The 14,429-nt window shown below is 51.3% G+C and overlaps 1 protein-coding gene across 1 annotated transcript in view; it reads right to left on the bottom strand.

Moving 5' to 3' along the window:
* MINDY4B (MINDY family member 4B) overlaps positions 1-14,429 on the bottom strand; it is a 111,936-nt gene that overhangs the window by 63,960 nt on the left and 33,547 nt on the right. The window contains exons 2-3 of the mRNA XM_075338590.1: positions 2,042-2,160; positions 1,907-1,934 (exon numbers count right to left, since the gene is read on the bottom strand). Coding sequence (XP_075194705.1) covers positions 1,907-1,934; positions 2,042-2,154 — 141 coding nt within the window. The 5' untranslated portion in view covers positions 2,155-2,160. The remainder of the gene's footprint in view (positions 1-1,906; positions 1,935-2,041; positions 2,161-14,429) is intronic.

Here is a 14,429-nt window from a genome sequence, read left to right as displayed (position 1 = left end):
TGTCCATGCACCCCAGTGCTGTCTGTACCCCTCTGGGTGATGTCTATGCTCCCCCAGTGCTGTCCGCACAACCTAATGCTGTCCATGCTGCCACCAGTGCTGTCCATGCTGCCATCAGTGCTGTCCATGCCATGATCAGTGCTGTCCATGCCCCCCTTATGCTCTCCTTATTCCCCAGTGCTGTGTGCCACCCCTCAGTACTGTGTACCCCCCAGTGCTCTGTACTCGCCACTGCTGTCTGTACCCTCCCACTGCTGTCTATGACCCCCAGTTTAGTCCGTACCTTCTTGGTGATGTCTATGCTCCCCCAGTCCTGTCTGTGCCTCCCTAGTGATGCCTCCTATTGCTGTCCGTGCTGCCACCCAGTGCTGTCCATGCCTTTGCCAGTGCTGTCCTTGTCCCCAGTCATGTCCATGCCCCCCTAGTGATTTATATGCCCCAGCATCTCCTGTGATGTGTACTCCCCCCACCCCCTCCTGTGATGCACATGCCCCAGCCCCTCCTGTGATGTACATGCCCCAGCCTCTCCTGTGATGTACATGCCCCAGCCCCTCCTGTGATGTACATGCCCCAGCCCCTCCTGTGATGTACATGCCCCAGCCACTCCTGTGATGTACATGCCCCAGCCCCTCCTGTTATGTATATGGCTCAGCCCCTCCTGTGATGTATATGGCCCAGTCCCTCCTGTGATGTATATGGCCCAGCCCCTCCTGTGATGTATATGCCCCAGCCCCTCCTGTGATGTATATGCCCCAGCCCCTCCTGTGATGTATATGCCCCAGCCCCTCCTGTGATGTATATTTCCCAGCACCTCCTGTGATGTATATGCCCCAGCCCCTCCTGTGATGTGTACTCCCAGTGTCTCCTGTAATTTATGCGCCCCAGCGTCTCCTGTGATGTGTATGCCCCCAGCATCTCCAGACTGAGACAAACCTAGAAAAGAAGTTGTGAGAAACAAGATGATCAATATCACCGAACATCACAGCCGCACCAAAGAGAAGCAGCTCCGGCCACCACAGTAGGGGTGAGTTAATTAATTGTTTGACCAAATATATCCGGGTAATTTTTAAGTTGATAATTTGGTGCGGCCCCCGATGGTTGGTAGAAAATTCCAAATGGCCCCCGGCAGTAAAAAGGTTCCCCACCCCTGATTTAGACAATCATTGCTAGAAAACATTATAGACAAGATGTGGGAGTGCTGTGGATAAAGGTCTGTCTGCCGCATCTTGGGGTAAATTTATCATCTCCTTCTTTGCACTTCTGCTGCTGTTTATGTATTTTATATTACTGTATTTTAGCCTCATTGAGCACTCCATTATAGACCTTAGTGTGTTATAGTGTCATAGTGCTTTTAGAGGGTATTAGCTTTGTAGGATGCAATGGAATCTACGACAAGATTAAAAAGTCACAACAAATAAAAGCGCCTGCATGAAAAATTGAAAACCTTTGGTGATACAGTATGGGCCAACAGATCTGCACTGCATGGGTTAGAAATATAGCTGTGTATGAGCCTATATACTGTATATTGTAGTTATAAAATGCTATGAAATGATGGAACAAAGGAAAAACCCATTATTATAACATTAAATGCATTGTAACAATTGTATACACACACACACACAGACACACACACACAGACACACACACACAGACACACACACACACACACAGACACACACATGTATATACCGTATGTCAGTCAGATCGTTGTTAATTTCTCGGAAAAAATATTTCTGTATTTATTGTGCTTCTCTTCTGGAAATGTGGAATAAAGCACATACTATATCCAACAAAGACAATGACTTCTCCAACAGGGATAACTCGTCATCCATTTCTATCAGTTATGCACAAGCCAAGATGATACAAAAGTCAATAGATATTATCACAATACATTGACCTGAATTACCTGCATTGCTGGAGTTCTGATCTCCAATCTGAAAGAAATAAAAGTAATAGATTCTTTCAAACTTATTGCAAAATCTGGAGCAGCATATGAGTCCTGGCAATATAATATACCCCCCAATAGGATTACCCGCCTCACCCTTGAGAACTGAATATTGATCTCCATTTATCCAAAGCAGAAATTCTGGTTGCAATGTCTTCCAGTTCCATTGTTTTTAAGCTGGAGTCTCTGTCCAAAGGTCTCCTGTCCATTTGAAGCTGGTGGGAACATAGAGAAGAGGAATAATTGGGTCCTTCTTTTATAATGGACATAAAGGGTTGATATTGCATCCCCAACAAAGGCCAGACAGAAAGTTACTGACAGTGTCACCATTGAGAACGGGCTGTAAGCTCACACCGACACCTCTTGATTAAAGTTTTATCAGAGATGGACGTTCTTGTCTGTTCTTTTTCCTCACTTTATAAATATAGATCATCTGCCCTTTTTATAACAAAACACATGTTAAATTCTGTCTGGGACAAAATATCTGTTTCCTCGGGATAAATAATTTACATGTATGAATTGTGCTCAAAGAAGAGATTGTTTTATGCCTTATTGTGCTGCATTTCATTGCTTCAAAATGGAGATGAAAGTTGATAAGTTCTGACCTCCATAAACTCAGCACATTACATTGTTGTTAAGTAGGAAAGTGTTTTAATTATGTGGGTGTCTTAAGTTCCTCTTACAAACCATCAACTGATATAAATTGAAAAATCTGTAACCAGTCTAATCTTCTGTTTTGGATTTTTAGGTTGCTAAAGACCATGGCAAAGTTGCCTGTGATAATAATATTTGTGTTGATTTGTTCTTAGCTTCTAATGGTCAGGTCTGTTTTATATCACTTAAAAGGATTGTCTACTACTTGAGCAACCCCTTCTCATTCCCCATGATCGCCCCCATGTATCAGTGTCATGCGATATTCAGCTCTGCACACACCTACTAACACTGTGGCGTCAGACTCTATTCACACTACAGAGACTGACAAGCAACCTGAGGCTTCTGGATTGTTCAGCCAGAGCTAGGTGTCGCGGGCAGAGGAGGGGACGCTGCGCTCTCCCACTGCTCGGGTCCGGCTGCCGCTGCTGCTGCTGCTCGGTGGCTCGAGCGATGGGCCGGATCCCGGGGACTCAAGCGGCGCTCCTCGCCCGTGAGTGAAAGGGGTTTGGTTTTTGGGATAGTTTATTGTCCGTGACGCCACCCACGGTTGTGGTGATTGTATGGACACCACCGCTGCTCTGTATGGGGATCCCGGGAGCGGTGACAGGGAGCAGCAAAGTTGTTGGTTCTCCCCTCCGTGAGTAGGGGGTGGTCGTCCCGGGGCCCGGTGATGAGTTGGGGGATGAGGGATGGCGGAGCCGGTGCAGGGCTTGGTGGGGTGCAGGGAGCGGGGGCAGCGCTGTGCCTCACGGCACTGTGGTACTCACTCAGCCTGAGACGGGGACACAGTTCTCGGTAAAACACACGGCTGGAAAGACGGTTCCCACGGACGGCTGCTGTTGCTTTTCCCCAGTAGTTGACGGTGACGGTCCCTTTTCCTGCACCTAAGTCTATGTTGGTAGCGATGGGTTCCCACTGGTAACCCGCTCCCCGGCTTAGATATGGGCCGGAGGAGCCCCTCTTTGCCCGCAGGCGCTGGCCCTGAGAAACTGGTGCCTTGGCGGTGGCGGTGTCTCTCTCTAACGGTTGGACTGTTGCCTTCAATCGGGACTTGGTTGTTGGGAGACCCAGAGGTCCCCTTCACTGACGGATTTGGCAAATTCACGGCGACTCCTAGCCTTGCCGGGATCCGAAAGGCCCCTGCCAATGGTGCTGGCTTCTCTTCGTATACCGCTCCGGTACCGCCGGGCCACCACCCGTCCACGGTCCTTTCGGCAACCTCCAAGCAGCCTCTCCTGCAGACGGTCACCGCCGTCTGCTAACCTTGCTGTTCTCAGTCCGGGGCACACACCCGGACCAACTTCAGGCTTTCTCAACTGTCACTTTCTCTTCCACTTTTACTCCTCTCTCTTGCTCCTCTACCACTTCACTCTTCACTCTCCCCTAAACTGATCTGATCTCACTGGTTTTTCCCGCCTCCAGGGCTGTGAACTCCTCGATGGGCGGAGCCAACCGCCTGGCCCACCCCCTGGTGTGGACATCAGCCCCTGGAGGAAGGCAACAAGGATTTCTGTGTAGCTTTGGTGTGCCTATCTGGGGTGTAGGGTGTGGTGGTGTTATTACCTGTGACCCCTGGCTTGCCCAGGGCGTCACATTCCCCCTTAGCAAAATGCAGACCGTCCGCGGGCTGCCCGTCCAACACCGGTTTTATTTTTCTGAAAAGATAAAAAAACACAAGACAAGTATAATAACTTCATCCCACAGCGGAAGGCACTTTTCTTAAACGTTACGGTAACATTTTAACGATTGCTACTGCCGCTCTCTCCCACCCAAGTAACCTGGCCCTGATGCTGCCCCTAAGAAACAGGCAGCACCCCTTGACCCCAGTCCTGAACCAGTTACCCGAGCGGGATCTGTCCTTCCCCTCCAGAGGGTAGCCACCGGTTCCGGTGGTGGCTGGGCCCCAGCCTGCTCCACTGCGGGCCCTCCCTCCAATCTGCCTCTCCGGAGGCGGTAACGGTTAGCTGCAACACAACATTTTTATTTACAACCCACTAACATTTGTGGTTGCCCTGCAAGTTCTCGGGCCTGTTCATAGAGAGTTCCCTATGCATAAACTGTGGATGGTCCCCTCGGGGACAACGGTGCCGGCAACGGCCGGTTCAATCACAGTGCTGACGATCAGGTTACTCCATCAGTTGATCACTTTCATTTTTCTCTTTCAAAACTTTTAAACTTTTAAACACACACAGTTTCTCTCCCCCCTGCCCTTTTAAAGAACGGTTTCCCTGTACCTAAGTGGGGGCCTACCTAGGTTGGGACGGGTGGACCTCCGGGGTCCGGTGTACGTGGGGCTAGGCAGTGGGGCAGAGGGAACAATCAGTTCTTCCTCCCTGCTATCGTGTGGGGCAGGCAGAGGCATAGGGGAGCTGGGTACAGGTTCATCCCTGGGCACTGGCACTGACTCACGGTTGATCGCCTCCGTCACTCCTTCATCCACGGGTTGTGGGAACAGTATCACTGGAAGAATCACCGCGCCGTTCTGTGTAGGCCAGTCTGCTGGGAAGTCTCCCATCGCAGTGTGGATCACCTATTTTGCCTTCTCTGCTGGTGGGGGAACCGGTACTTCAGCCGCCGCTCTTAAGGCTGGTGGGCACCTTTCAGATGGTCCCAGGAAACCGTGGCCAAAGTGCCCCCTTAGTCACGACTGATTTGGTAGGCCTTCCCATCTTCCCATCCTGTGGGCTGTATGACGTACGGGGTTTGTTCCCATTGATCATCCAGCTTGTGGGTTCTCCTCTTCCGCTTCAGTACAACATCTCAGGGCTGAAAAGGGCCAGCAGACGCCTTTTGATTGAAGCGCTGCTCCTGCAGTTCCCGACTCTGACTCAAGTTCTTCTCAACATATTCTTGAATCTGCCGGTATTGTACCCTCCGCCGAGTTTCCCATTCAGCTGTCGAAGGGAGTGCTTCTGGGGCCTCCAATCCCATTTCCAGGTCCACCGGCAGTCGGCCGAGGCGAGCCCTCATCAGATATGCTGGGGTGCACTTCGTTGAGCTGGACGAGATGTTGTTGTACATATCGACCAAGTCGGGTAGCTTCTCTGGCCACAGGTTCCGCTCTTCCAGCGGTAACGTCTTGAGGAGTCCCAGGACCAAGTGGTTCATCTTCTCACACATGCCGTTGGTCTGGGCATGGTAAGGGGTGGTCCGGATCTTCTTGCAGCCGTACAACTGGCAGAACTCATGGAACACCTCTGCTTCAAAAGCCGGGCCTTGGTCAGTAAGCACTTTCTCTGGGTATCCATGTGGTCGGCAGAAATAAGCCTGGAACGCTCTAGCGGCAGTACGACCAGTTAGGTCCTTGACTGGGACAAACACCATGACCCTCGAATAGTGGTCTACTATGGTCAACGCGTAGGCGTACCCACTTCAGCTGGGGGTGAGCTTGACATGGTCCAGGGCGACCAGCTCCAGCGGCTGATGTGTAATGATCGGGTGTAGGGGCGCCTTCTGGCTGGCCTCGTCCTTCCTCCTCAGCGTGCAAGGACCGCACTCTCGGCACCAGGCCTCTACAGACTCCCGCATCCCACTCCAATAGAACCGCTCTCTCAACAGCATCTCCAGCTTCTTCCATCCAAAGTGTCCGGCACCATCATGGTATGCCTGCAAAACAGTGGGCACATCAGCTTGGGGAATAACCAACTGGCGGATTTTCTCATGAGTCTTCGGGTTGATCAGCTCACGGTACAGCTTCCCTTGATGTAGGTACAGCCGGTTCCGTTCCTTCCACAAGCGTTGGGCTTCAGCTGGGGCGGCAGGGTCCATCCCAACAGAGCCTCGTTCCACCAGGGTCTTGACTAGGCGGACAGCGGGCGCCTGGTTTTGAGCTTCCTGCCACTCCTGACTGGGCAGTGGATCCAGGTTCACCCGTTGTTGGTGGACATGTACCTTCTCAGTTGGTGGCTGGTGAAATGCAGGCAACTCGATCTCTTCGAGGTCGTCATCCTCGCACCCTTCTTCTGACAAGTGGGGCATCCGAGAGAGTGCATCAGCATTAATGTTGACACGACCAGCCCTGTATTTGATTGTGAAGTTATAGTTGGCTAGCCTAGCCACCCACCGCTGCTCCAACGCGCCCAACTTGGCCGTGTCCAGGTGAGTCAACGGATTGTTATCCGTGAAAGCGGTGAATTTTGCTGCGGCCAAGTAGTGGCGGAACCGCTCAGTGATAGTCCATACCAGTGCCAAGAGCTCGAGCTTGAAGGTGCTGTAGTTCTCAGGGTTCCTTTCAGTTGGCCGGAGCTTTTGGCTAGCATAAGCAATCACTTTTTCCTTCCCGTCCTGAACCTGGGACAGGACTGCCCCCAATCCCACATTGCTGGCGTCTGTGTAGAGGACGAATGGGCAGCCGTAGTCAGGGTACGCTAGGACCTCTTCTCCGGTCAAGGCCTCTTTCAGCTGGCGGAAGGATTCCTCATGCCTTTCTTCCCACACCAGTGGGGCTCCGATGGGTCTACCACCTTTGGTCTGTAGTACCCCACCAGACCCAGAAACTGCCTTACTTCCCTCACTTTGGTTGGTCTTGGCCATCCTTGGATGGCAGTGATCTTCTCAGGGTCGGGGGCGACACCTTCTGCACTCACTACATGCCCCAGGTACTGCACTCTGGGTTTCAGCAGGTGACACTTAGAGGGCTTCAACTTCATCCCGTATTTGGCAAGGGACGCGAACACCTCGGCCAGGTGCTCCAGATGGGCTTCATACGTCTGGGAGTACACAATCACATCATCCAAGTATAACAGGACGGTCTCGAAGTTTAGATGTCCCAGACAGCACTCCATCAGCCGTTGGAAGGTTCCAGGGGCATTGCACAGCCCGAACGGCATACTATTGAATTCACAGAGCCCCATTGGGGTGGTGAAGGCGGTTTTCTCCCGGTCCTCCGGTGCCACTGCCACTTGCCAGTATCCACTAGTGAGGTCAAGGGTAGAGAAGTAATTTGCAGTTCTCAGTGCGGCCAAAGACTCTTCGATACGGGGCAGTGGATAAGCATCTTTATGCGTTATGTGGTTAATCTTCCGGTAGTCCACACACATCCGCATGGTGCCATCCTTCTTTTTGACCAGCACCAACGGGGCGGCCCAGGGACTACAGCTGTCCCGAATAACCCCTGCCTCTTTCATGTTCCTCAACATATCTTTGGCGCATTGGTAATGCGCAGGGGGAATAGGCCTGTACCTCTCTTTGATAGGGGGGTGCTCACCGGTGGGGATGTGGTGTTGGACCCCTTTGATCTGCCCAAAGTCTAATGGATGTTTGCTGAAAACTTGCTCATACTCCCGCACCACCCTGTACACCCCTTCTTTGTGATGTGTAGGGGTATCGTCAGTGCCCACGTGTAGCTGTTGGTGCCACTCATTTAACTCCCCTTGGGGCGGGTGAGTGCTGGTAGTAGGTGGGGAGACTGGGGGAGCTGCCTCGTGGATAGTGTGGGAATCCAGGGTGAGCAGCTTGGCAAGGGTGGCATACCGGGGATGCCTGACTTCTTCCTCCCCACAGTTCAGCACCCTCACGGGCACTCTCCCCTTCTTTACATCTACCACCCCTCGGGCGGCCATTACGGTGGGCCAGTGTTCGGAGGGCATGGGCTCTATCATGGCAGGGTAGTCACGCCCCTGAGGCCCTACTGCCGCTCTACACCAAATCATCATCTCACTCCTAGGGGGTACAATCAATGGAGCAGCATCCATCACTCTCACTCCACCAATCTCTCCTCCTGTTGAGTTTACATGCTGGCGGTACATCAAGGCTCGGATCTCACGCTGCACAGCTCTCTGTCGGCTCCCCGCCGCCGTGGCGGCCAGCTGCTGCAGTAGGGCCAACACATCACCCATACAGTGCTCCATCACATTGGTTCCTAGCACTATCTTCGGGTTATGGTCACTGGGTTCATTCATGATCACAATCATACCCTGTTCAGCTCGCCCCACTGTCATAGCCACTTGTTTATACCCCACTTGGGTCAATGGGAGTCCATCAGCAGCAATCAGTGTTATACTAGTATCTGGGGGTGCCAGCTCGTCTGTCCCCCAATACCGCTGGTATAATGTGTATGGTATGGTGGTTACCTGTGATCCAGTGTCCAAGAGAGCCATCACCGGTATGCCGTCCACAGCCACGGGGATGATGGGCCGGGCCCCGATATACCGGTCCCGCCAGTCTGGGGGGCCATGGGGTTCTACTCCGTTTAACGGGCACTGTCGGAAGTAATGGCCAGGCTTGCTTCACTTGTAGCAGGTTGGAGGTCTGCTCCGTGAGTTGTTAGCACTTCTCCGCTGCATCCAGGGAACATCCTCAGGGCTGTCGGCGAGCTGTATCCTGGTTGGAGGCTAGGATCTGGTCAAAGGTTGGAGTGCAGCGAGAATCTTGGCGAGGTCTCCATCCATGCGGCGAACCTGGGCTGCCAGTTCTTCCATTGTGCTGCTGGGAGCTGTAGGCATTGGAGAGGCCGTCTCAATTGGCCACGGGGCTGGCTCCGAGATTTCTGAAGCTGGGGGTTGCAGTGCTTTAATGGCCCGTTCCTTTAACACAGCAAAGTCCACATCAGGGTGTTCCAGGGCCCACAGCCGGAGCTGTTTGCGATCCTCAGAGGACCTCATCCCCTGCACAAATTGCTCTACTAACATCTTGTTGCTGTCCGCCTCATTGATAGTGTCTACCCGCTTTAGGGTGCGAAGGGCGGTTTGCAGACGTAAAGCGTAGTCCCGAATGCTATCCACAGACCGTTGCCGGCACTGGTAAAACTGCATCCTCAGCTTAGCTTCGGTACGGGTCTCAAATGCAGTCTGTAGCTTCTCAAAGATGGTGGCTACAGAGAACCGGTCTCCCTCGGCCCAGGTCTCCGCTTCCTGCTCAGCCGCGCCGGTTAGCTGGCCCAGCACTACCGCTGCACGTTGCTTATCGGTCAGGGGGTACAATTCCAAAAGCGGATTAAGCTTTTTCCGGAAGACCTGTAAAGCATCAGGTCTCCCGTCATACTGCGGTAGCCAGGTAGCTCCGGGCACATAGGGCAAGGAGAATGGCATCACCTGAGCGAGAGCGGGGGCCGCGGCACCTCCTGCCAGCACGGCCGGGACCTGGGCAGGCCCATTCCCATCCACGGGTGCCACTGCGGCTGCGACCACCGCTCCTCCAGCGGCTCCGTCGGGCGCGGACATCTTGTTTCCGTCCCCCTTAGCCTCTTTCCGGCCCCTCCTCTATCGGGGCGGGGTTTTGGCCTTCGCGCCTCCGCTACTCGAGAAGACGCTCGAGCGGGAACTCTTCGCTCCAAAGATGGCGACTCCTGAAATTTTCCGGCCGGACACCTCCGGCGGTCACAAGGCGCACCTCTACCCAACGGCAGAGCGGTAAGATCCTGTTCGTGACGCCAAGTTGTCGCGGGCGGAGGAGGGGACGCTGCGCTCTCCCACTGCTCGGGTCCGGCTGCCGCTGCTGCTGCGGCCTGCTGCTGCTCGGTGGCTCGAGCGATGGGCCGGATCCCGGGGTGAAAGGGGTTTGGTTTTTGGGATAGTTTATTGTCCGTGACGCCACCCACGGTTGTGGTGATTGTATGGACACCACTGCTGCTCTGTATGGGGATCCCGGGAGCGGTGACAGGGAGCAGCAAAGTTGTTGGTTCTCTCCTCCGTGGGTAGGGGGTGGTCGTCCCGGGGCCCGGTGATGAGTTGGGGGATGAGGGATGGCGGAGCCGCTGCAGGGCTTGGTGGGGTGCAGGGACACGGGGGCAGCGCTGTGCCTCACGGCACTGTGGTACTCACTCAGCCTGAGACGGGGACACAGTTCTCGGTAAAACACACGGCTGGAAAGACGGTTCCCACGGACGGCTGCTGTTGCTTTTCCCCAGTAGTTGATGGTGACGGTCCCTTTTCCTGCACCTAAGTCTATGTTGGTAGCGATGGGTTCCCACCGGTAACCCGCTCCCCGGCTTGGATATGGGCCGGAGGAGCCCCTCTTTGCCTGCAGGCGCTGGCCCTGAGAAACTGGTGCCTTGGCGGTGGCGGTGTCTCTCTCTAACGGTTGGACTGTTGCCTTCAATCGGGACTTGGTTGTTGGGAGACCCAGAGGTCCCCTTCACTGACGGATTTGGCAAATTCACGGTGACTCCTAGCCTTGCCGGGATCCGAAAGGCCCCTGCCAATGGTGCTGGCTTCTCTTCGTATACCGCTCCGGTACCGCCGGGCCACCACCTGTCCACGGTCCTTTCGGCAACCTCCAAGCAGCCTCTCCTGCAGACGGTCACCGCCGTCTGCTAACCTTGCTGTTCTCAGTCCGGGGCACACACCCGGACCAACTTCAGGCTTTCTCAACTGTCACTTTCTCTTCCACTTTTACTCCTCTCTCTTGCTCCTCCACCACTTCACTCTTCACTCTCCCCTAAACTGATCTGATCTCACTGGTTTTTCCCGCCTCCAGGGCTGTGAACTCCTCGATGGGCGGAGCCAACCGCCTGGCCCACCCCCTGGTGTGGACATCAGCCCCTGGAGGAAGGCAACAAGGATTTCTGTGTAGCTTTGGTGTACCTATCCGGGGTGTAGGGTGTGGTGGTATTATTACCTGTGACCCCTGGCTTGCCCAGGGCGTCACACTAGGCGCCGGCTGGTTCAGGTTCAATGGTCTTCAGCTATGCAGGAGTTAATTCCTAAGTGCTCAGGTTGCTGATTTGCCAAGTACAGCTGCCACTTTCCTACTTAAGGCACTGCTTCCTTCCAGGTGGTGCCGATGATAGCTTCAGTTTTTACTCCAGTGATCCTGGTTTTGGTGCTTTTCCTATATATGGTGATTCGTGCTGCACTTCTGAGTGTTGTGAGCGTTCCCCTGTTGTGCATTACTTTCTCCCCTTTTGCATTGCCCACCCGGTACACATATTGTTTCTCCTGTGTGTTTTGAGTGCTGTGTGTATGAGTTTCAATTTTCCCTTGTCTGTGCCGTTTTGTGGGGTTTTGTCTTTGTGTTTTCCAACCTGCCCTGAGGGTGTTAGAGAAGGGGAGTAAAATCAAGGTCCCGACAGGAGTTAGGGTCACGCTGGGGGCTTGAACCTGGTTTCCATCAAACCTATCTTAGAGATCAGGGATAGCGCAGAGTCTCAGTCTTATGACCAGCTTAGGGGTCCCTGTTCTGTCTCCATTTACTCTGACAGTCAGAACTCGCGTTCCCAGGGCTCATGTGACTTTGTTATAACATGTGAACCCCGTGTCCAATCAATGCCAGCCTCTCTGTCCCCACCTTTAGACGGTTGAATAATTAAAAAGAAGTGAGGGCCAGCCACAGATCTCATTTCCAGTTAATTCCTTAACCATCTAAAGTGGGGAGAGAGTAAACTAAAACTAGCACCTTAAGCAGCGTCTGTGCTGCATTCTATAAAGGTGCATGTTACCCCCTGACCCCCACTGTAGACCCCACAAATACCTTTATAAAATCTGCCGCCCTGTATGCAAATTGTCTGATCCGGTCTGATGAGCGTCCTAATCTGCACCTTCTGTCCCTCCTTTCGCCCTGCTTTTGTGCTGATTAACGTGGATGATGCCTCGGACGCCATCCACGTAGGTGGGCAAAATCAAGATTTTCAAATACTTGCATTATTGTTTTCTTTACATTTTCACGATGCCACAATTTTTTGGAAATTGAGGTTGTAATAGCAGTGGACAATGACATATCATGTGAGATCTCAATAAAAAAAAAGAACAATCTTAAAGCACTACTCCAGCTTTTTAAATTTCACCACTTATATTCACCCTCTGGTATCTTCATCTGTTAACTGCATCACTTCCTGTTAGTCTTTGGCAGATTGTGACCTGGCGGCAGCTCTAGCTTTTCATGGAGTGCACCAGAGGTCATCACTCAATACAAGTCTATGAAGGCCTAGTTCTGGCTCTCATAGACTTGCATTGGGAGCTTGTGACGTAACTTCTGACTGCCGGCCAGTCCGAAATTAAGGTCACAAGATGGCGCTGTGGGACTGGAGCGATGCTGAAAAAAAGGTGAAGACGACAAAGGGTGAGTATAAGACTGCCGGGGACAGGGGACATAGATTTAAAGCACCACTATAGCAGTGCAAAAAGAAAAAAAACTTTAAGGTGCACAAACCCTTTAATTTTTAACTGTCACAAGCTTTTCATTTTTGGAGACATGGTCGCAGTTAACAGATTCCATTTCCAGTTTCTGATATCTATTGCATGAGACAGCAGAATGTGTTACTGCATTGTAATTTTATTGTGTATTATATACTGTAAGTCAAAATTAATGATAGGAGCATTAATGGTTAAAAAAACAAACTAGGGGGATTTGGGTAAACCTTTCTGCCATGGCAATGTAATAAAGGTTATCAGGAATGCTCGGCTTCTTGGCATCTTGTCCTACAGTGAAAACCTTTAAACCCACTTTTATTCAAATCTGTCATAGCTGTGATAATGCCCACGGAGGACAAAGGCACATACACAAAGGATTGCAAACTAATGACTTCTCATATTCCACTTCCCATTCTCTGTTATCATTCAACACATTATGAAAGCATCTGAATGTTTAGATATGTGATACCCAAACAAATTTCACAGGGCACTAAGTGTCTTTATGTTCCTGTGTTGTAACTCCATAATGTTTGCTGTATTTACTGCTTATCATACTTTTCCATTATAAATAATTCATTATATATAAGCTATATATTCTATATAATAGTTGTGGAAGTGTAGGACAGGACTAAGATGTCATCACTGAACAACCTATAGACCACCGTAAACAGTGGACTGTATATGAAAATGACTATATGCCTTCACTAGATGTCATATCTAATAGGACAGAATACTCACACAATACTCTAAAGACATTTAAACCAAAATATATGTTAATTTCATCAAGTCAGATGAATTATTTATGAAAATATGGACTGAAGAATAATCAAAGAGCTAAAGTCCTCTTTGTCATTGACCAAAATTTGGAACTATAGAATAAAAATGATACTGTTCTTTATTGGATTCAATTCCTTTTGAACAAAAAAAGGCTCAAATTGATGACAAAATGAGCGTTTCATGATAAGGTGAAATGCAATGAACTAGTTAGGATTATTGAGGGTTCATTCCTGTACAGTGTAGGTGGTAAAGAATATCTGCCTTTGGATTTTAAGAATGAAGAAAGCAGAAATGGCTATAAAATGTCTAGGTATAAAGGGGTTATACAACCTCTAAAAAAATGTAATATCAGATACAAATAGGATAAAATGAGATCCGATGCGGTGGCGGTCCTCTTGGCCTTTTTTTTGTCAGTGTTCAGCAAGGTGACTTCTGTAGCCATTGAGTGCCTGTAGTGGACACTTGCTACACTACTGGCTTCATGGCCAGGACATTTTTAACTGTTTATTAGTGATGAGCGAGCATGCTTGTTACTACTCGGTACTCGCACGAGTATCACTGTACTCGGTCTACTCGGCGGGGACCGAGTAATCTCGCGATACTCGTGCTGTACTCGTGGTCTTCATTTCTGCATGTTGGCGCTCTTTTGAGAGCCAGCCCTCATGCAGGGATTGGCTGGCAGACCACTGCAATGCCACAGCCCTGTTAGTTGTGGAATTGCAGTGATTGGCCGGCCTGCACAGCGTGACCGAGCCTTTATACCGGCGGGCGCGCTGTGCTCTGCTCACAGCTATCCAGACAGTCAGTGCAGGGAGAGTGTCGCTGCTTCAGGGAAAGGTTTGCGGCCCTTTATAGCTATTTCCGTAGCAGGGCTGCAAACAGTGTGACCAAAAGTCCTTCTCAGGACTATTCTAGTTGTATACAGGCAGGCAGGGTATAGCCAGGTCGGAGTACAGTAGCAGAGTCCTTCTCAGGACTATTGTTGC

Source organism: Anomaloglossus baeobatrachus, chromosome 3 (genome assembly GCF_048569485.1).
Source record: "Anomaloglossus baeobatrachus isolate aAnoBae1 chromosome 3, aAnoBae1.hap1, whole genome shotgun sequence".
Classification (NCBI taxonomy): Eukaryota; Metazoa; Chordata; class Amphibia; order Anura; family Aromobatidae; genus Anomaloglossus; species Anomaloglossus baeobatrachus.
The sequence above is the reverse complement of the archived record's forward strand: the minus strand, read 5'-3'. Positions and strand labels throughout refer to the sequence as shown.